Source organism: Polypterus senegalus, chromosome 15 (genome assembly GCF_016835505.1).
Source record: "Polypterus senegalus isolate Bchr_013 chromosome 15, ASM1683550v1, whole genome shotgun sequence".
NCBI classification, from domain to species: Eukaryota; Metazoa; Chordata; class Cladistia; order Polypteriformes; family Polypteridae; genus Polypterus; species Polypterus senegalus.
Genome location: NC_053168.1, coordinates 77,194,390 through 77,215,977, shown reverse-complemented (window position 1 = coordinate 77,215,977; position 21,588 = coordinate 77,194,390). Strand labels below are relative to the sequence as shown.

The following is a 21,588-nucleotide window of genomic DNA, read 5'->3' as shown; positions in this document are numbered from 1 at the left end:
TGACAAAATTAAATCCTCAAATTTCTTGCACATTTCTATAGAAGTTGCTTCCACAGGCCGTCCAGTGTGAGGGTAATCTTCAATGGGCTCTCCACCCCACTTGAACTGCTTGCTCAAAAATTTTACTTTGTAGGATAATAGGACAGACTCACCATAAATTGCAGTCATGCATTCATGGATCTCCTTTGGCTTTTTCACTTCTTTTAAGAGAAATTTTATCATTAATCGTTGCTCCAAATTTAGCATTTTCTTACTTGATTCACACAAGGACTCTCCTGACATCCTGTCTCTTGGAATGTTAAGACTCACACTGAGCCACAGCTGTGCATGAGTAACATTGAGACATGACACAATATAGGTATGCCCAGACTTGTTTCAAAATGCTTGGTACTTTCTTTCATACTCCGGCACATACATTATTGAACACCCCTTATATCTGAACATTCTTCTAACTTTTTTGACTATAGTTTGTCTTAGCTCCTGTGTATTATTACTTCATGCTTTGTTTCCTGGTACCAACATTCTTTAACTATTTTAACTGTGTCTCAGCTATTGGCCCATTACCTGTATTAATTCCAATCCACCATAAAACTATATTTATTTAGCTGGTAACTGCAGACATACTAGATCCAGGAAGAAAAAAAAAAAACATTGAACAATTGGCTCAACAAGCAATATTTTTGGTGATTGTTTTAGAAGAAAAATATCTCTGAAGTAGGATGGAATTGCTAACGATAACAAACATGACAGAAAGGTGTGTGGATCTTATTGAAATTATTACTTTACTTGGAATTTAAAATGATAAAAAAAGATTATATCTTCTTATATTTATTTTTTATACTAGGGGGTTCCTCCCAGCTCGCTTCGCTCGCCAAAAACCCCCAGCCTGCGTTATGCGCCAGCCACTTCACATCTCTGCTGCTCGCATTGTGAAGAGGGGGGCTGCACACACCCCAAGGAGACGCGGTCACTCCTCCGAATCCCCCTCTTACACGGTGATACAATGGGAAACAAATAGTTTTTTTTTTACCTCCTCTTTACTCGATCAGCTGTTGGCTTGCTGCTGCCATGCCATGTGATCTGCATCTCGTGTGACGTTTCAAATGTTTAAAACCCACACAGCAGCTGTCCTTTGTCTTTTATTTCTGGCCCCGGGCATGGTTAAATCTCTTGGCACTCTTGGTTAAGTCGCAACTCGCAGGAAGTGAGTTCTTGATATTTTTTGGTTTATAATTTAAAAATGGAAGAAGAACCTGAAAATCTAATAATATCACATTGAAGTTCGATACATTCTGAAAAGAATGATACCAAACATATATATGTAGGTTTTAAAATAAGCCCGATTTATAACGTGACATAAAAAAGTTAGAGAAAATTGTTGCATTTTTAGGCTTAGGATTTTTCGCTCCGATGGTTAATCGGATATACAATTTTAAAAGCTTTTTTTTTTTTCTTTGGAATTGTTTCAATTTCATTATTTGCACTTTTACTTTAAAGCTTCATTAAAAACAATATTTGGAATTGCCTTTTCTTCAGGATCGCATTGAATGTTGATTCCGTTTTTAGAGACACATTGTGATGTTGCGTTGCCCGTGAGTGAATATTGTTTCTGTTTCTCTAATAAATAATCTGACTTTTTCTAATATTTGTCCCTGTGATTTGTTAATTGTCATAGCAAAAGCTATTCCCACGGGAAACTGTAAACATTTTAATACGAATGGCGCATCAAGATCTCCTTTGGTGTCTAATGTTATTCACAGAATATATACATTAACTTTCTTGTCGCCAGTTAAAATTTGCATCGCTTCTCCGTGATCATAAATATACACCTGACTGAATTGTGTTTACTTTGAAATTAAACTTGTCGTTGCTTTAACTGCTGCGGGACCATAGATTCTCATAGCGTATGGTCCATTATTGTGTAAATCTACGTTTTGTGCATTGAATGATGCGGCTAAAAGACTTTGTTTTCTGCTCTTTGCCTTTTATTTCTGACCTCGCTTTGTCCTGCTATTTTTTCAATTACACCTGGTCCTGATGATTAATTTCCTTTTGTTTGCACTAATGCGATCTTTACTATCTTTTTTTTTATACTGTAGCGACTGACGGAATAAAGTGTCACAAAAGTTTTACTTGAACAATCACCGATTTCGTAACCCCAAACACAACTTTCTAGCACCCTCTCCAACCCCCCCATCCCCCCGCTATCAGTCTTCCGTGCTGTACTCCGCCCTCCCTTAATCGGACCTAACAGTCACTTAAAACAAAAAAGGCTTCAACCTGGCTGGGACGCTACAATACTTTAGAATTTTACTGCTTTCATATTCTTTACCTTTCTCTGCATGTGTATAGCGTCATCGTTTGTTTGAGCCTTTCGAATTCCACTGCTTTCATAATCTCTTATCTGCCTTTTTTTCTCTCCAACACTTCTGGGTCTCATTTCTCTGCGCTGCTCTTTCTTCTTTGCTTAGTCGTTGACGTTTCATCTAGAACATATTGTCCTTATACACCTTATACGCTGAGAGCACAGGATCTGTGTGTGCTACGTGCCTTTACACGACTGAGTGTTTTGCTGGCCATGCTCTTATTTGATATTGTTTACGTTTCACGGGTCTTTTAAGTGTCTTCCGAGAAGATCACGTCTCGTTGCCCTGCTTTTCCTTTCCAAGATTTTTTTTTTATAATAGAGAGATAAGTGTACATGGTCAAGTGAACTGTGATTCTGAAATCAAATAATTCCATACAGTTAATTATTATGAGAAGAAATGCACTCTACACACTTTGACTTGTTAATTTAAAAAAAAAACCTGCCTCTTTTTCAATGGATTCTGTGAACCTTATTTTATTTACTGGATAAAATCCTTCCACTTCATCAGAAATGTATTTATAAAACATTTTGGAAAAATTTGATAATTTTTCTTAAAATATATGAAACCATTCTGGCAGCCTTCGCATTTCTGGGACAAAGTCCTCCTACTCCTGTTTCCAAAGTTTAGCGTTATGATCATAAAAATAAAGACATCTTCATTTTCAAATCATATTAAGGAAATTATACAGCTGCCCCATAGTTTGTTGTAGATCCTGCTGTGAGCATTACCCATTCGATTATCTGCATCTAAACTTTATGAAAAAGTGTATCTTTTGAACAAATAATTACAAGCAAACATCAAGTCAAATTACACAAATGTGACTTTCTGAAAGGTTTTTAACTGCTGACATTTACAGCAATTTCCTACCCTACTCCACCTCCACAACAAATCTTATCCAAATAAATTAGATAGTTGCACCCACACATCATACTTTAAATAGATGGGGGACAGTGTGACCTAGTTCTGCTCATGTTTTTAGTTCATCTTTGTTGCTAAGCTTTGGCACAGTGTGCTTTTTCATCATGCCCCTGAAATCCACATGGTAATTGAGCATGTAAATAACTTCAAAATTTGGTTCTGAAGAACATTTTTAATTAATTCTCAAAGCCCCTTCTTTTTTCATGCTTCTTGTGCCTAATGTCCCATTGGCTTTTGTGCTTGGCTCCCTTACAAGTACCCTTAGTAGTTTTGCACTTTATTATGCTTGATGCCATATACTGACCCAAAAACGTGAGAGTAAATCCCTACTTTTTCCTGTTCCTCATTTACAACTTCTTGCGAAAATGTGCCACAGTTAGCTTTTGCTGGCTACTACATTCAGGACACTTGACAATATTTGGTACAACAATTCACATAGTGTCTATGGCTTAACCAAAGGCCTCTGTATGAATCTCAGAAAAAGGTGAGAACATGTTATCTCAGAACGAAGGTGGATGGTTTTCTTCACTTTGGAGAAGCCCAAAATTTCACAATAAAACCGCTTCAGAATCAACCTTAATAAAAAGATGAAAACATTCAACATACAGCAATATAAATACATTATCATTTCATATTATCTGAATGAGTTCTTCATTCAGAATAGCATCTCGAAGATTGGCCACACTCAAAACATTTTTTTTTTTTTTAATAAATGTTAAATTAAAAAAAACAAGTGTTGTTGTGTTTAAACTAATATCTGTACTGTAGTTAAGAAATATATGTGAAGGGTGATGGAAAGAATATGCAAGGATATCAATAGTCTACTATTCTGTACTGCTTTGTTATTGATTAATAATGTATCCAATGCAAAGTGACTGACTGACTCACTCATCAACAAAAATGTTGTTTCCCATTTAGTTAAAAAAATGAAATTGGACAGGATGGTACAGCTAGGTCAATAGGTATTCACTAAGAAAAAACATTTCGATGTATCAATATTTAGGAGTAATCCCTCCTCCCCCAAAAGAAAAACAAAATATGTGAAAATTTCAAAAATGCCTTGACAGATTTGATTGAAGTTGATTGAAATTTGGCGACACTACAGAAAAACAAAAATTATCCAACCAGCATTTTTTTAATTTGTTATTTGTTAACATTAAGTCAAATGATATGCTTTTGGCTGTATGCAAATGAAAGATGCAGCAGAAGTGATTGATTGGACCATGTGAATAGCACCACTAAGTAATAAGGTGGATGGATAACTGAAGATAGGGCAGAGTCCTGGACAGGAAAAAAACAGACATGATGACGTTGTAACATGGAAAGAGAAAGTTTGGCAAAGCTCAATGGTTAGTAAGCATTGTTTTTGGCTGTTGACTATTGATACTCTTAGGGTGTACCCACACTAGGCATGTTTGTTCCGTACCGTGCCTGAGCACAATTGTCCCAACTCTCCCACTGGCCTGCACTCACATTGCACTTTAACATTTTTGTTTCATAATCACCATACAACTTTGTGTAAAGCTCAAACAAGATCCAAACAGAGAGTGACAACATGCATGTCAAAATGATTTTCCTTATTTTGTGGCTTTTTTGCAGTCATGTAGGGCAGGATAATACTCTGCCGTCTTACAGACTTATTGAGTGTGCAGCACAGCCTTTTGCTGTTAATCATGCTGCACATACGAGAAGATTTTTACATAGGCAAATGATGTTAAGGGGCTTTTCTTACCAACTACAATTTACATTTCCTTTAAGGTGAGAATAAAAACCTATTTTTAACTCAAATGGTATTGAATAAAATGACGTTGCATCATTGACGTCATGTCTGTGATTCATGCTTGGGCACAATTAGCAATCACACTGCTCCCGAATTCTACTAAACTGTGCCCTGGCCAACTTCTTTCATTGGGCAATGGCACGGTAAGGTTTTCCTGGCACGGAACTATCACACTAGTCAAACAAACTAGATTTTGAAGGGTTTTATGCAAACAAACATGGTCACAGACAGCAACAAACTGCAAGTATGAGTATACCCTGAGACGGTAAGCTATTTTGGTTCTTTGTTATCCATTCCACTCCATCAACTCCTAGCCCCTGGGAGCATCACTGAAAACAAACACCCTAGCGCTCACCACTCAACAGTCTCTGTGCTGCAGACTCAAAATGCAAAGAAGTAAGTCATAGAGATTGGTGTTTGAATTTTTAATACAGAAGCTGCAGAAATTGTGTCGGGACTATTGAATATATTGCTTTGTGCTTTTCGCTCTTCACATTAATACAACAGTGTAACACATATGATACCGGCACTTATGTATATCCACTTGATGCTCTTTTTTGCATATATAGAGGCACTCAGATCATAGGGCTAACTATGTGCTAAATGGTAAATGTATTTTTAAGAGTCAGATCCCAGATAACATCTTTTAAAAAGTGTGAATATGGTTTTCTGTTTGCAGCAGCTTTTAGAATAATTGGATTAATGTTATACCTATGATCATCTGACAATTTTATAGTTTAAGTACCACAATGAAAAGAATCACATGTAATTTGGAAATGTTTTGTTTCCAAAAGTGTACTGTGCCAATTGTTAACCATTGCAGGCAAACATTTATACATCCATTTAAAATTCAACCACATAGTCCATTATGAAGATTACATGAAAACTAAGTAAACAGCACTAAGTTCCAGTAATGTTAGGTCTGCGAAACAGATAATGTTTACACTAATGCATGTCTAAATACAGCAGGTTATGAAAAGTAAAATCAGATAACAATAGTCATGTTGTCGTGTTTAACAAAAGGCAAGGCTCTGATTAAAACTGTGTGTCATCCCCTACTAAAATTATTCTTCTGAAGTCACACTGCATTCACTTTATCGAAATTAAAATTTAACATTTATCTTATGGAAGACATTTATCCACACACATAAAACATTTATCTGAGAGATACATTTACTGTATCTTGTGAAAGCACAAGAAAAGCACACTTCCCTAAATACAGAAGGATACTAAAAATTGAACCGATGAACTTTTTACTAGTGATGACGTTGATAAAGTGTCCATAAGCAGCTTATAATAATAAAGTTTTAGGGTTTGTTGGCTTAGACTGCAACTATTATGTCATAAACCGTAAATTTATACAAGTCAAATTTTAATAGGCTATAAAACCTACTTTACATATAAACAAAATTAAAAGAGGAAGGCATCCCCATTCTGATATGTGTAATGAAAACCATCCCCACATGCTAATCTGAGGGCAAAAAATATGACTCAAAATCAGACACGCCGACCCCAATTGAGATTATGTTTTTTTATTTTTAACATTGAAAGTTCTATAATAATTACTCAACACTCATATGTCATACAATTATAACATTTAAATCTCTAGAGAGGCTGCTAAAAATTGATCAAACGTTTACTTAAACAGAGATAATTTACAGTACCTGTTGGTTTATTAACTCCCAGTATCCCTGCATTGCCAAGAATTTTGAAGATACGGTGTGCTGGAAACTGTCCTGCTTCTTCCCATTTGTCAACAAAAGGATTGATTTCCTTATCAATTATCTACATCAGAAGCAAAGAAGTGTTACCAAAATGAACCTAATACATAGGGATCAGATTTAATAACAACAGTTTCATACAGACAGCAGCACTCAAAAGAGTGAAAAGGTTCCTAGAAACCTGATACTGGTGCTGGGCAATATGAAAAAAAAATTATATTGTAAATTTTTTGACCAAAAATGTAATATTCAGTATACCTCGATATATTCTCCAGACACATTAGAGATTGAAGATCAACACGATATAGACATGTATATACATGTTTTCCGCACCCTATATATTTTCTCATAATAAGGAATTATTAGCAAAGAAGTTGTTTTTTTTCTTCTTCAAAATTTAACAATTTCATGAATAGTTGTCCTTCAAAGATACAGCTCAAATAGCATGTGTTTGTAACTATGTTTTACATCTCCTCTAATTATTATTTTTTTGTTTCCAATTAATGTATTTCATTCAACACCTTGCCTTCCTTGCAAGCATCTCCTTCTGCCAGTCAGTAAGCATTGCTAACCCTTTCTCTGTTTTACTTTTATACAGTTTAAATCCCATTATAGCGAATATCAATGTAACAAGATTTTCAAAATAATGAATACTTTTTGTGGGCCCAGACAACTGTTCATAGAAAATCATGGTAAACAAATATTGTTTTAACCAAATGTAAATCTCAGTATAACAAATATTTTTTCGACCAGAAATGGCAACCAAAGATAATTATGTGATGCATAAAATACTTAATGCCACTCCTACATTTTCAGTGTCAAGTCTCTATAACCCTGCAACAGGCTGTCTCAAAGACAGAGATGGTCTCTTATGAAATTTCCGGTCTTGGGCAGTCTCAGTTAGCATGTATGCGCAACATCATACACATAGCCGAATTCTGAGTCAGTGCTCGACAGAGTGGGTAGTTGTGTGTATGCGGATACCACACTGTTCAAGTTTCATAGTGCTTCTCAAAGCTTTCTTTGAGATGAACCAAAAAAAAGTGGAAAACAGCATCAGTTTATGCAGAAAGAAAAATTAACAATCCTGGAAAAAGTTTCTTTCGTCATGTCAATTTTCTTCATTCTGGAATCATTTTGGCGTCGCGCCTTCATCTTCATCTAACATGTCATTTTCATCCTTTACTCAAACCTATGTTTCTATTTAAAAGATTACATCTAATGTCTTTTTTTCATTCTGTGTTAATACCGGTATTTGTATTAAAAAAAAAAAAAAGACATCTAACGTCTCATTTTCATACCTGTATTCTGTTAAAAAAAAAAAAAGGTTACGTCTAACGTCTCATTTACAAATAAAATATTTTTGCAGTTTAAGAAGCGCTGTTTTTTATACAGGTATTGTCAAGCTTGGGTTACAAAAGTGGACAAATGTCAAGAAGACGAGTCCAGGTTTTCAAGGAAAATATAGGTATTTTACTATTGTACAGGGAAGGCAGGTACAGTCTCAAGATTTCATTCAGAATTGGAGATGTTAGGAGTCGTAGAACGAGCCATCGTCCTACTTTAGCTCCCATCTCAGATTAGAAGAACACCAGCCAGTCAGAATCACCGCTGTGGCAGACGCGGTCTGGAGAAGACAAATCGGGAGAGTGTGAGAAAGGGCAGATCAAAGCCTAGTGTTAAATGTTAAACAGTGTGCAACAAGCATGGTACACGGTAGCCCTGATCCTGCAGAGGATAACCGCTTTGCCCTTTGTTTACTGTTTACCAGACACAGCACAGCAGCTATGGAGCTGTCCTTGCGCCACTGCCATTAGACATGGCGAATTGCTAGCGGCCCCAGTCACAATACTACCGTATATGTAGTATCCCCATCTTCATTATAACAAAATTTCTGTTTTAACAAAATATTGTTATGGTCCTGTGAGTTTCGTTATAACAGGATTCCACCTGTATAAGGAAAGACAGAGCTCTTGATTCACTACCATGCTAATCACAAATTATACATGCAAATATGTATACTATACATGTTTTATGATTTACATTAATTGTAATGGTTCCAAATTGTGTATTTACATATATGTAATTTTCCTTGTCTATGAGACTTTATGCGGCATGAAAGCGTTTATTTTATAACAATTACCAACATAGTAAGTGCTGTATTTGCACTTGATCAACTCATATTCTGCATTAAATGTTTTTAACAGTTTCTTGAATCCATCTTTCTGTACAGTACAGACAGGTAGTTTACAGGGCAGTGCCAGAGAAAAATCTGTAAGAAGGCCTTTGAATCTGTGAGGAAAGTGGTGGTATTTCAATGGAAATGGCTGTTTCAAATTACCCAGCAAAACTACTTTCACTTTCAGTCTCAATGAACAGTGAAGTAACATCTCCCTATTAAAGTTCCGAATTATAAAATCACACTGATTTTTATTTAATTGATTAATATTTTATTATAGTATTACTAACCTCTGCTCACAAATTAATATAGTTGTATACAATAATCCCTTGAGATTCACAGGAGGGTAGGAGGCATTGACTCCAATGAATATGTTTTGGGCCCATGATTACTGTATATTCTAAATTTATTGCACTAAATAAGATGCAAAAAGTTGTGAGAAATGCAAGATTGAATAACCACTGCGCAATAAAATCAAGTGTGTAAGATTGATTGCCAAGACAACGATGTGTGGTGTCAAAGTAGTTCAGCAGTTCTCTAGTGAATTTAAATTTCTATAAAATTTAACTTATAATAAAGTTAAGTGTAAAGTTGTAGCCAAAAGTTTTGAGAATGACAAAAATATTAATTTTCACAAAGTTTGCTCCCTCAGTTTTTATGATTGCAATTTGCATATACTCCAGAATGTTATGAAGAGTGATCAGATGAATTGCAATTAATTACAAAGTCCCTGTTTGTCAAGAAAATAAACTTAATCCCAAAAAACCCATTTCCACTGCATTTCAGCCCTGCCACAAAAGGACCTGCTGACATCATTTCAGTGATCACACAAGTGAGTGTGTTGACGAGGACAAGGCTGGAGATCACTCTGTCATGCTGATTAAATTAGAATAGAGAGGTTCAATTGTTGTGAAGAAGGCTTCAGGGCACCCATGAAAGTCCAGCAAGTGCCAGGACCATCCCCTAAAGTTGATTCAGCTGTGGGATCGGAGCACCACCAGTGCAGAGCTTGCTCAGGAATGGAATCGGGCAGGTGTGAGCGCATCTGCACGCACAGTGAAGTGAAGACTTTTGGAGGATGACCTGAAATGTCAAGAAGGGCAGTAAAGAAGCCACTTCTCTCAAAGAAAAACATCAGGGACAGTGATATTCTTCAAAAGGTACAAGGATTGGACTGCTGAGGACTGGCATAAAGTCATTTTCTCTGATGAATCCCCTTTCCAATTGTTTGGGGCTTCTGGAAAAAAGACTGTCCGGAGAAGAAAAGGTGAGTGTTACCATCAGTCCTGTGTCATGCCAAGAATAAAGTATCTTGAGACCATTCATGTGTGGGGTTGCTTCTCAGCCAAGGGAGTGGGCTTACTCAACCTTTTGCCTAAGAACACAGCCATGAACAGCCATGTACCAAAACATCCTCCAAGAGCAACTTCTCCCAATCATCCAAGAACAGTCTGTTGATGAACAATGCCTTTTCTAGCATGATGGGACACCATACCATAAGGCAAAAGTGGTAATTAAGTGCCCCGGGGAACAAAACATCAAAATTATGGGGCCATGGCCAGGAAACTCCCCAGACCTTAATACCAGTTAGAATTTGTGGTCAACCTCAAGAGGTGGATGGGCAAACAAAAAAACACAAATTCTGACAAACCCCAAGCATTGATTATGCCAGAATGGGCTGCCATCAGTCAGGATGTGGCCCAGAAGTTGATTGACAACATGGCAGGGTGAAATGTAGAGGTCTTGAAAAAGAAGGCCCAACACTACAAATATTAACTGTTTGCATAAACTTAATGTAATTGTCAATAAAAGACTTTGAAATACTTGTAATTATACTTCAGTATACCGTAGAAACATCTGAGAAAAAGATCTAAAAACACTGAAGCAGCAAACTTTGTGAAAACCATTACTTGTGTCATTCTCAAAACTTTTGGCCATGACTGTAAATTTATTGCAGTAAATGGTCCTTGCAAAAAACAAAAATTGTGGTTTCCAAGTAATTAATGAAACAATAATTGGCACAAATTCTGAGAGGCCCTGTATTATATCAAAGTAAGTAATTTGGTCTTCCTCATACAGGTTAGAGTAATAAAACATGCCATGGTCTAAAGACACCTCAGTCTGAAGGATGATAAAAACATAACCAAATATCAGTTTATCAGGCCAATTAAAAAATAAAAAAAACTATACACAGTGTGTCCAAAGGATCACATTCAGGATGTTTATATGTCTCTTGCACCAGATGATAACCATACCCCCATTTCTCCAATGCAGCACAAGCAGAACTGCAATTACATTTATGAGATAGTGGCCAGGAGAAACATTCTGCCTTCAGAAATGGGCACTTCTGCTCAGTTTCAAGTTGATAAAAAATGTTTTCTTGATGAACAAGCGTAAAAATATTCAGCCACAACAGAACTGTTATGTTTGCCAGAAATAAAGTAAAATCACCATATTTTACAAAATACCCTGCGCTCTGACCTCCAAAAGGCATACGAAAAGACAATATCCCCTTGGAAATTAACACAGTGTACCAAATACCAAAATATAATAACTAAATATACTTAGAGTAACTGCGTACAAATAGCTGAGATAAATAAAAAAAAATGTTCTTCATTTTATGCTTGCCACCTGGTGATTTTTCAGTTTGATAACTTGTCTGCCGCAGTATGCTCACATCTCACAATCATGCTTCCATTAAAAAAACTGGAGGCACGGAAATTGGTGGTGCTCTACTAATGTACTACAAACAATCTCTGAACTCATTTACTCCAGTGCCAGGGAGATGAAGGCTGAAGTCTATTCCAACAGCAACTGGTGTAAGTGAGGATACAACACTAGATGGGAAGCCAGTCCAACAGAGGACAGACACACACAAACACACTGTCACAAAAACGAGACATGAACAGATAAACGTTTGGGGCAGCCACCCGTATAATATGGTATCCCGGCTGCAAAAGTTGTTTTTATCAGAAAAACAGCACTGAAGTGCATACAACTGAGTCCAGAACAAGACTGAGGGAAAAGGGGCAGGCTTTTAAAGGGGAAGACAGGAAGTGAGGTCATAAGGATCGGGCACGTGATCTTCATTCATTGGATTGAGCCCTGACATGACATCAGAGGGGCTGGAGCTGGTAAGGTCTAGTTCCATTGGCTTGGTCCCGGAAGTGACTTTAAGAGAGCCAGGTGGAATCTCCCGGGAATGGTCTACAGGAAAGGGAGAAAAAGAATCAGTGCACTCTGCCACATCCCGGCATGCCCCAGAACTGCCTTCACTCAAGCCCTTTAGCTGCCTCCCATGCGTACGTGTGTGACAACACACAAACACCTGCTGTAAGACAAGACAAATTACAGTCACCAGTCAATCTGAAAACACGTCTGTGTGAGGAAACTGAAATCTAGCAATAGACACCTATTCTATAAGAAATATTATTATCTCTGTTCCGCATTAAAACATGAGATTAAACATTTTCATTAGCCATCGCTACAAACTACATAGAGTAAATAACAAATAAAAATATACATTTTTGGATAGTGTATTCCTTTAATGTTGTCATTACACATAGGGAACCTTCAGCTATTTTACTTTTACTAAAGGGCTCAGTGTTCCTGTCTTTTTGGTGAGGTGGTTAGTTTACTTGCCTCTCTCCAACAATATTGCCCAAAGGACCACATATTCTCTCTCTTCACTTCCACACTTGCACTTCTTTAGTTTATGTACATACATGAAACTGAGACGTAACAACATTCATATCTATCAAATCACAATTATTGACCTGTTACATGCCTTAAGTTTTTTTTTTAAATTACTGACACATTACACAGCCTATGTGATAATGTAGCTGCAGATAGTTGAAAAGTATTTAAGTACAACACTCCATAGTTTTGAAAAATGTATACGATTAAAATCCTTTGTTTACACCTGTTTTTGCAACCTAGAACAAATTTTCTTTCGTACCCTGATCTGTCAGCTATCATTGTGCAAAATGTATTTGTCATATCCCATAGCATTACAAAACTATACAGTCTGGCACAAGGTGTTCCCCTTTTTGGAAACGTTTCAGTTACATTATTTTTACTTTTTTAGAAGGGAAAAAATATATATATATATATATATATATATAGATAGATAGATAGATATAGATATATATATATATATATATAGATATATATATATATATACATACTAATAAAAGGCAAAGCCCTCACTCACTCACTGACTCACTCACTGACTCACTGACTCATCACTAATTCTCCAACTTCCCGTGTAGGTAGAAGGCTGAAATTTGGCAGGCTTATTCCTTACAGCTTACTTACAAAAGTTGGGCAGGTTTCATTTCGAAATTCTACGCATAAGGGTCATAACTGGAAGCTATTTTTCCCATATAATGTAATGGAGTCTTGAGTTGGAGATGGCGCGGGGCGGAGTTTAGTGTGACATCATCACGCCTCCTACGTAAGTACGTAGAGCACAAGGAAGAACTCCAAACAGCGATCAGCACAAAACGCCATTTCACAATTGAGAAGGCAGAAAAACATTATGAAGCAAATGATGCATACAAGCATATTCATAAGTACAGCTACTGCGGAAACAAAGCACGGCGTGAACCGTAAGTTTATATTAAATTAAGTTCATAGGTACCACTAGCGTTTGTAATTTAGTGTCTGCCCATATAAGGCCGTCCATCAGCGGCAATCCAATACAAACACTGCGGTAAATATTCACGTGTGAAGGACTGTGCTTATGCAGAGGAAGATGAGATGGTCAGGGTGGTGTTTGGCACAAACTCATTGAAACTGCGAGAGAAACTTTTAAGTGCGGGTCTTAGCTGACATTACGAGATGGCACCAGTACAGCTGGGAACCTTCGATGCAAGAACACCAAGCGGCTCACGTGAACTGGCGCAGTGCACAGACAAAAGCAACAGTTCCAAAGAGTGCTGAACAAAAACCGAATTACACAATTGAGAAGGCAGCAAAAAAATATGAAGCGTCTTATACATACAATCATATTCATAAGTGCAGCTACTGCGGAAACAAAGCACACGGTGGAAAAAGTGAATGTCCTGCTAAAGGAAGACAGTGTAAAAAAACGTGCATGCAGTTTGTCACATCACAGATAAAAGGAAGACGAGCTGTTTATTGATGCAGTAAGGAACTAATCGATAAATGAAACCTCTTATCTTTACAACGATTGACAAACACGGAATGTAACTTGAACACATCCTACAAATACGAGCCTGATTGAAAGAAATAATGATAATCAAATCCTTGATGACAGCAACATTCAATAACACTCACAAAACAATTACTGTATATTGACAATCATGTTACGTTATTTTTAAAATGTTCCCTTTTCTTTTCATAACTTCTACTTCTCCACTGCGATACGGGTATATATATAAATGTATATATATACCCTGATCTACAATACATACTTTAGCATAGACAAGCCACACGCTGTGGCTAATTGTAGAGTCTTAAGCCTCTAATGCCGACATTCAGGTTGATTCGAGAGGGATGTACTGACTATGTAGCGCTACCGATTCATTTTACCTTCATCTCCTTGGTTTGGGACGTATGAAAAATATTAGGTTAACGCAGAATCATGTTACGTTATTTTTAAAATTTTCCCTTTCTTAGCACAAGCACAGCTGAGAAGCTTCGATGCATGTACTCCATAATGCGTTAAAAAATAACGCATTTAATCACACTTTCAATTCCAAGCAAACGGGAACTTTTGTCAATGCATGATTTCCTGGTACATCCATTACACTGATGCACACATCACAGCTACAAAAATGTTAGAGTCGGAATAAAGCGGTTCCTACGACTGATCATTTCGACTTCCGAAGCCTTGATAAAAGCATGGTTTTGTGCACACTGAAAAGCAAGCAAAATTAGATGCATTACAGAAAGCGGACTTTGTGGCTCTTACTAGGGATCATTGGACTTCCGTGACCGTTAGTAATTCTAAATACATCTAATTACAAAATGTTCAATGATCACACTGTTTTAGCCTAATGTACAAAATAATTTTGGCTAATGTTACTCAGAGTTTAAAGAGTAAGCTGGTCAAATTACCTTTTATGTTTCTGACTTATTTTTTAAGAAGAAAAACTGCACTTTATGGTGAAATTTTGGTTATTATTATTTAAAGACAATACTATTCTGAAAATGTACTTAAAGTACTTAAACTACCACTTTATTTTTATTTGGTTATTATTATTTAAAGACAATACTATTCTGAAAATGTACTTAAAGTACTTAAACTACCACTTTATTTTTAAGTCTGCCCAATTTTAACCAGGGATGATATTTTTGTTTCTGTTTTGAATTCAAATGCAGTTTAAAGGCTTTTTTTTTTCAGAAATTAAAACAGCTTCAGTTTACAATATTCATGTCCATGTCTATTATTTGATTCTGTAAGCCCACTAAAACCGTTTTAAATAAAAAAAAAACATTTGCGATTTGGGGCAAATTTACGTGTCGATTACATACGATTAATCAAGATTAATTCTTACACAGCCTCTAATTAATTGGATTAATTTTTTTAATCGAGTCCCACCCCTAATATATATATATGTAGATATATATATGTACATTTGTATATATATGTGTATATACAGTATATATGTAGATATGTATATGTTGTATATACAGTATGTATATATATGTGTGTGTATATATACAGTATGTGTATATATATATATATTTATATATATATGTTTATATGTATATATATGTTTATATATGTGTCTGTGTGTGTATATATATATATATATATATATATATATATATATATATATATATATATGCCAGCAACACTCATATCAATGACAAAACAATTACATTAACAATCATCTTACGTTATTTTTAAAATGTTTGCTTTTCTTTTCATAACTTCTTTAACACACTTCTTCTCCGCTGTGAAGCTGGTATTCTGCTAGTATACATATATATATATATATATATATATATATATATATATATATATATATATCCGAGGGTGTACCCAAAAATAACTGGAATCTGTACCTAGCACACAATCTAGACTTGGTTGAACATTTTGGCGCTAGGTGTAGCATACTTACAGTATTCTGTGGAAGTCTGCCAAGTGGTGTTGATCTGTATTCTGTATCCGTTTTTCTTGGTGCTTATTAAACATGTTCTGCAATTTTTGTGATGGGTGATCATAAAGAACAGCAAGTCTGCGTTAAATTTTGTTTTCTCTTAGGGAAAATGGCTGCTGAAACTGTTGTGATGCTTTAAACTGCTTTTAATGAGTAAAACACAGGTCTACGAGTGGTTTTTGCATTTTAAATGAGGGGAAATGTCAGTTAAAGACCAGCCAAGATCTGGCCGACCTTCCACAATTAGGAATGACGTAAATCTTGAAAAAGTTTGCAATGCAATTTACGGAGATCGTTGTTAGACTAATGAAGAGATTTCTGAATTGACTTGTGTGTCCTGGAGTTCTTTCCACCTTCCCTACTCACTCGATCTTGCTCTGTGCAACTTTTTGTTGTTCCTACATATGAAAAAAGAACTCAAAGGAAAGCGTTTTTGTACTGTGGAGGAAGTCAAAGAAAAATTACTGCAGGCATTGGACAAAGTTCCTCTTCAGCAATTCCTAAAATGTTTCCACCAGTGGGCAAACCATTGGAACAAATGCATTCATTCAAATGGAGAGTACTTTGAAAGAGACTAAAGTTTCAGTAAGTAAAAATTATTATTATTTTTTTTCCCCAATTCCAGTAGTTTTTGGGTACCTCCTCATGTATATACACAAACACTATACAGTATATCACTCTGAAGCAATAAGCACTATTGGAACTATGAACATGTAATTGCGTACTAATCTAAACCTTTACTTATAAAATTATTTTTATGCCAGTCCTGGAAATGATTTCTGCTTACCACTAGAAATTGAGAAACAATTCATATTGAACATTTTGTTCAATAATTGGGCTTTTTGTGCTGTAATTCACACATCATCTTCTGCATTCTGTTGCTGCTTCCCCACAAAGGTTTAGTTTGGTTTTTATTACTATTATTTATTTATTTAATTTTTTTTTTTCTTGCATTTAATGTTTGGAATAAACTACTTAATACCATTTTAATACCAGCTGCTAGAATCCTAACTAAGAAAAGGAAATCTGAGCACATTTCTCCAGTTTTGATGTCATTACACTGGTTACTTGTGTCCTTCAGGATTAACTTTAAAATACTACTTATGGTTTACAAAGCCTTAAATAATCTCGCTCCATCTTATATATTGGAGTGTCTGACATCTTATATTTCAAATCATAATCTTAGATCTTCAAATGAGTGTCTGCTTAGAATTCCAAGAGCTGAACTTAAAAGAAGTGGTGAGGCGGCCTTCTACTGTTATGCACCTAAAATCTGGAATAGCCTGCCAAAAGGAATTAGCCAGGCTGATACGGTGGAGCACTTTAAAAAAACTGCTAAAAACACATTACTTTAACATGGCTTTCTGATAACTTCATTTTAATTTAATCCTGATGCTCTGCATATTCAATTAATTATCATTACTATTCATGGTGGCTCCAGAATCTGTACTAACCCCTACTCTCTCTTCTGTTCTTTTTCCATTTTCCTGTGGTGGCGACCTGCACCCCCACCACCACCCAATCAAAGCACCGTGATGTCCCTACATTGATGGATTAAAGGCCAGAAGTCCATGTGACCGTCATCATCAAGTCCTTGCATGAGAATCCTGAATACAATGAGAAATGATAATTTATGTTAGATAGAATGCATAGAGGAGGCTGGGCAGTCTCATGGCCTGGAACCCCTGCTGATTTTATTTTTTCTCCAGCCATCTGGAGTTTTTTTTTTTGTTTTTTCTGTCCTCCCTGGCCATCAGACCTTACTTTTATTCTATGTTAATTAGTGTTCTCTGATTTTAATTTTTACTTTGTCTTTTTTCTCTTTCTTCATCATGTAAAGCACTTTGAGCTACATTATTTGTATGAAAATATGCTATATAAATAAATGTTGTTGTTCTTTCAGTGCTGAGTTATGGGGGGCGTTGACAATGCCTTTGCTGGAAGCCTTGTGCACAGGGCAGGAAACAGTCCTGAACAGCCCCTACCAGAGCTAATCACACATACACCTAAACCAGTGCCTCTCTGCCACTTTTGGGTCGCAGGAAGCCATCACCAAAAAACAGCCATTTCAAAGATAACAAAAACATGTTCAAAAATAGTTGTATGTATATAGCACATACAATACAAAGTTCAAAGATAAGAAAAAGGCAATCAAAGAAGGCTTTAAAAGTGCTCAATGATAATAAAAGAAAAGTTATGATTAAAGTTATAATGAAAGAAAATAAATTTAAAGCTTGTGGCCACCAGGGGGCGCTGCAACTGCCTAAACACCTGACATACACAGGCTCAGACAGAAGTACTGTACTAAACACAAGGGGCTATTACTCATGTAAAGCCCACGCCAAAATCACAGTCACAATTCCAGCACACAGCAGTGTTCTGTAATTCTATCATCTCTTTGTCGTCGTCTCTCTTTCTCTCTCTTTCTCAATTGCTTCTCCTGACTCTGGCTCCCTTCTATCGCACATGGGAGCTGTAGCTCAGAAGTACTTCCGGGTACGTCTGAAGTCTCCAAAGTGGGGACTCCCAATCCCAGCAGCTACCCCTGGTGGACCTCCTGGAACCCATCAAGGCTGTCCCTGGGGACTACACCACCCCAGTATTTCCCATAGGTATCCGGGCAGAAATCGCAACCTAGGTTGGCTGCCATCCAGGGTTCAGGGGAAGGAACCAACACAAATAAGTTGCCTTCAGTCCCGGCCAGGACAACAGTCCACGAGAGCTGTCCTTCACAAGCTATTCAGTATTTAAATATTAATACAGGTTGAGAATCCCTTATCTGGAATGCCAGGGACAAGAAGTTTTTTGGATATTTTCAGATTTGGAATATTTGCATATACATAATGAGATACCTTAGGTCACCCTTGATCAAGTAGAGAAATTAAGCCAAACCACCTACTGTAAATGACAACTTACACACACAATAATTCATATCTCTTATTATGATAATGTGCATTACTGTGACAAACATAATAAATCTCAAAAGTGATGAATATGATGTATAGCCTGTAATTTCAATGGGGACTCACCCTCATCCCCCTCAGAAAGAATAACTATGTTTTAAATCTGCACATATGTTATTCATGTCCACTTTTTGGCCTAAGCATATTTTCACATTCAGATGCAAATAAAGTTTTAAAATAGACCCCTTATGTGTAATTTTCCACTTGTGGCGTGATGTTTGTTCTCAAAAACTTTTTGAATTGGAAGCTTTTTGGATTTTGGAATTTTGGATTATAAATACTCAACCTATAGAAATATTAAATGCCTTAAAATAGCATTAAGTTTAGAATGAAGCTTGTATTAACAAATAGCTGAGGTATCAGTGAACAGGCTACAGATATTATTAAACACTTATTAGCAAAGCAAAAGACATTGATTACCACGAAGAATACTGTGCTTACATCCTTTGCTTATTTAAAGCCTCAAATGTACAATTCAATAAGAATTCCTCACTTCAAAGTCAACTATTTGGCAGATACAGAGCAACTATCTGACTTCAGAAAACAATATGTATTTCTTTGCTATTGTGAAATAAACATTTAGAAAAATAAAAACTCTGTAGGCCTTATATGAAATAGTTCCTTTGGGTAGTAAATGAACTCTTTGACAAATTCTGCCCCAAAAATAAAAGGTCAGAGTGACTGCCATTACTACAGTATATCCAATTGAATGGTAGTCTGTTATAGTCCATACATATGTCTTGGGGCAGGGTCTGGATCTGTTGCAAAAAGACAAAAAATAGTTTAACTTAGACCTTAAAATGGACTTTTTAAACGTAGAAATATCTAACAGCGACGTGTACTACAATATTACATATTCAAACATTTCGGACACATGCTGTATATGATTTTAAATTACTATTGTCCATTCCTATATTAGACACTAATACGCTACAAATTATCTAAATTCTGGTTTGTCAAATGTCTGAGCAACTGTTGTAAAAAGGATGAGAAAAAAGGCTCTCTCTTTTCCAGCCTATCTATATATGTCTTGAAAACTGATTATTGTGGAAAAGCCGCAAACAAAATAGATTAGCTTAGTACCTTGTTATGGCCCACTGTTGCTAAAGAAAACAGTCAAGAAAAGAAGAAATTACTCCTAATTACTTTAATAAGATAGAAAATGCAAAGCATTAATACAACTTTTCATTTGAACTTGGAAGAAGATGCTATAGTGTGATTTCACAGACTGGGTTGTTAAACTATTTTTTTTTCTTTAGACATTGAAGAAAAGCCCATCACCTTCAGATACCTGTTTAAACAAGATACAGTAACATAAAAGATAGTACCAGTTTCTATATAACTTTCAGAATTTTTCTAATTTAAACAACAATAACATCTAAAATCTGAATGGCTGTATTAATCTAACTCCCTCAGGGAGACCTGTAATTTCTACAACTAGATACAGACCTGCTCAATTAATTGCTGATTGAATCAATGTTTCTTTTTAGTATCTGGACCTATTAATTAGATAACAAAATTGAATATAGAATAACAACTGACTAGACATACTTTCTTACAGTAAAAATCCCCTGGCCCAAAATAAAAACATAAATAAATCATAGAAAAACAAAAGTTTAATTTGGGACTCTACATGAGTATATCTCCTGTTTTTTTGACTCTGTTTGATCTCATCCAATCAAATCAGTCCTAAATATATATTCAGCTTTGTCAGAATAAAATATATATGTTGAGCATGCTCAACAAGAACAAATTTAACTATATCAGGGTTAGACATCCCAGCATGGAACAAATATGCATAAGGCTGAGCTACTCCAACTTCCATAAGCCATCATCTGTGAAAAAATACAGATGAAAATGCTTGTCATGTTTTATTTCAGTTACTGGTTTGTAAAATAATTTTACATATTTCAAACTAAATATCAGAAGTAAATAGCTCTCATTATTCTGTACAACAGCTTACACTCTCAAACTGTGAGAGGCAATAGAAGAACCTATTTTTGAAGTATAAAAAGCTTCATTTGATTTTTATTGTCTACATCAGGGGTCTTCAACCTTTTCTCCCCTGAGAGCTACTTTGCCAAAATGAAAATGGCCGAGAGCTACTCATGTTTTCTAACGTTTATTCTCATTGCTTATTTCATCCCTAACAAACTGAATAAGCTTGTTTTGCCTGAACACTTACAAAATGTTGGTGTCCACAACTCACATTTTGCATTAAAACATAACAAAAATATTTAGTTCACTTGCAAGTGCATTTTGTATGTCTGTATGCACTTTCTAATGTATCTCACACTATTGAATTAAAATATGAATGCTGTCAAAATAAAACAATGCAATAACAAATACACAGATATGACTTATTCATTTGTCATTTTGTTCCATGTCGTCACTGTTTCACGTCACAAGATCATTCACATGTCCAGTTGTATGTGTGATGTGTTTTTGAGTTAGTCAGATGACTGGCACTGAACGAAGTCAACAAGATAGGTGTATGGTGGAGTGTAGCCACAGGTTTACTCTTA

The 21,588-nt window shown here is 35.9% G+C and overlaps 1 protein-coding gene across 1 annotated transcript in view; it reads right to left on the bottom strand.

Annotated features, from left to right (window-relative positions):
* The window catches only part of zgc:85777 (uncharacterized protein LOC405871 homolog), a 56,148-nt gene that overhangs the window by 29,070 nt on the left and 5,490 nt on the right, over window positions 1-21,588 (bottom strand). The window contains exon 2 of the mRNA XM_039736700.1: window positions 6,732-6,852. Coding sequence (XP_039592634.1) covers window positions 6,732-6,852 — 121 coding nt within the window. The remainder of the gene's footprint in view (window positions 1-6,731; window positions 6,853-21,588) is intronic.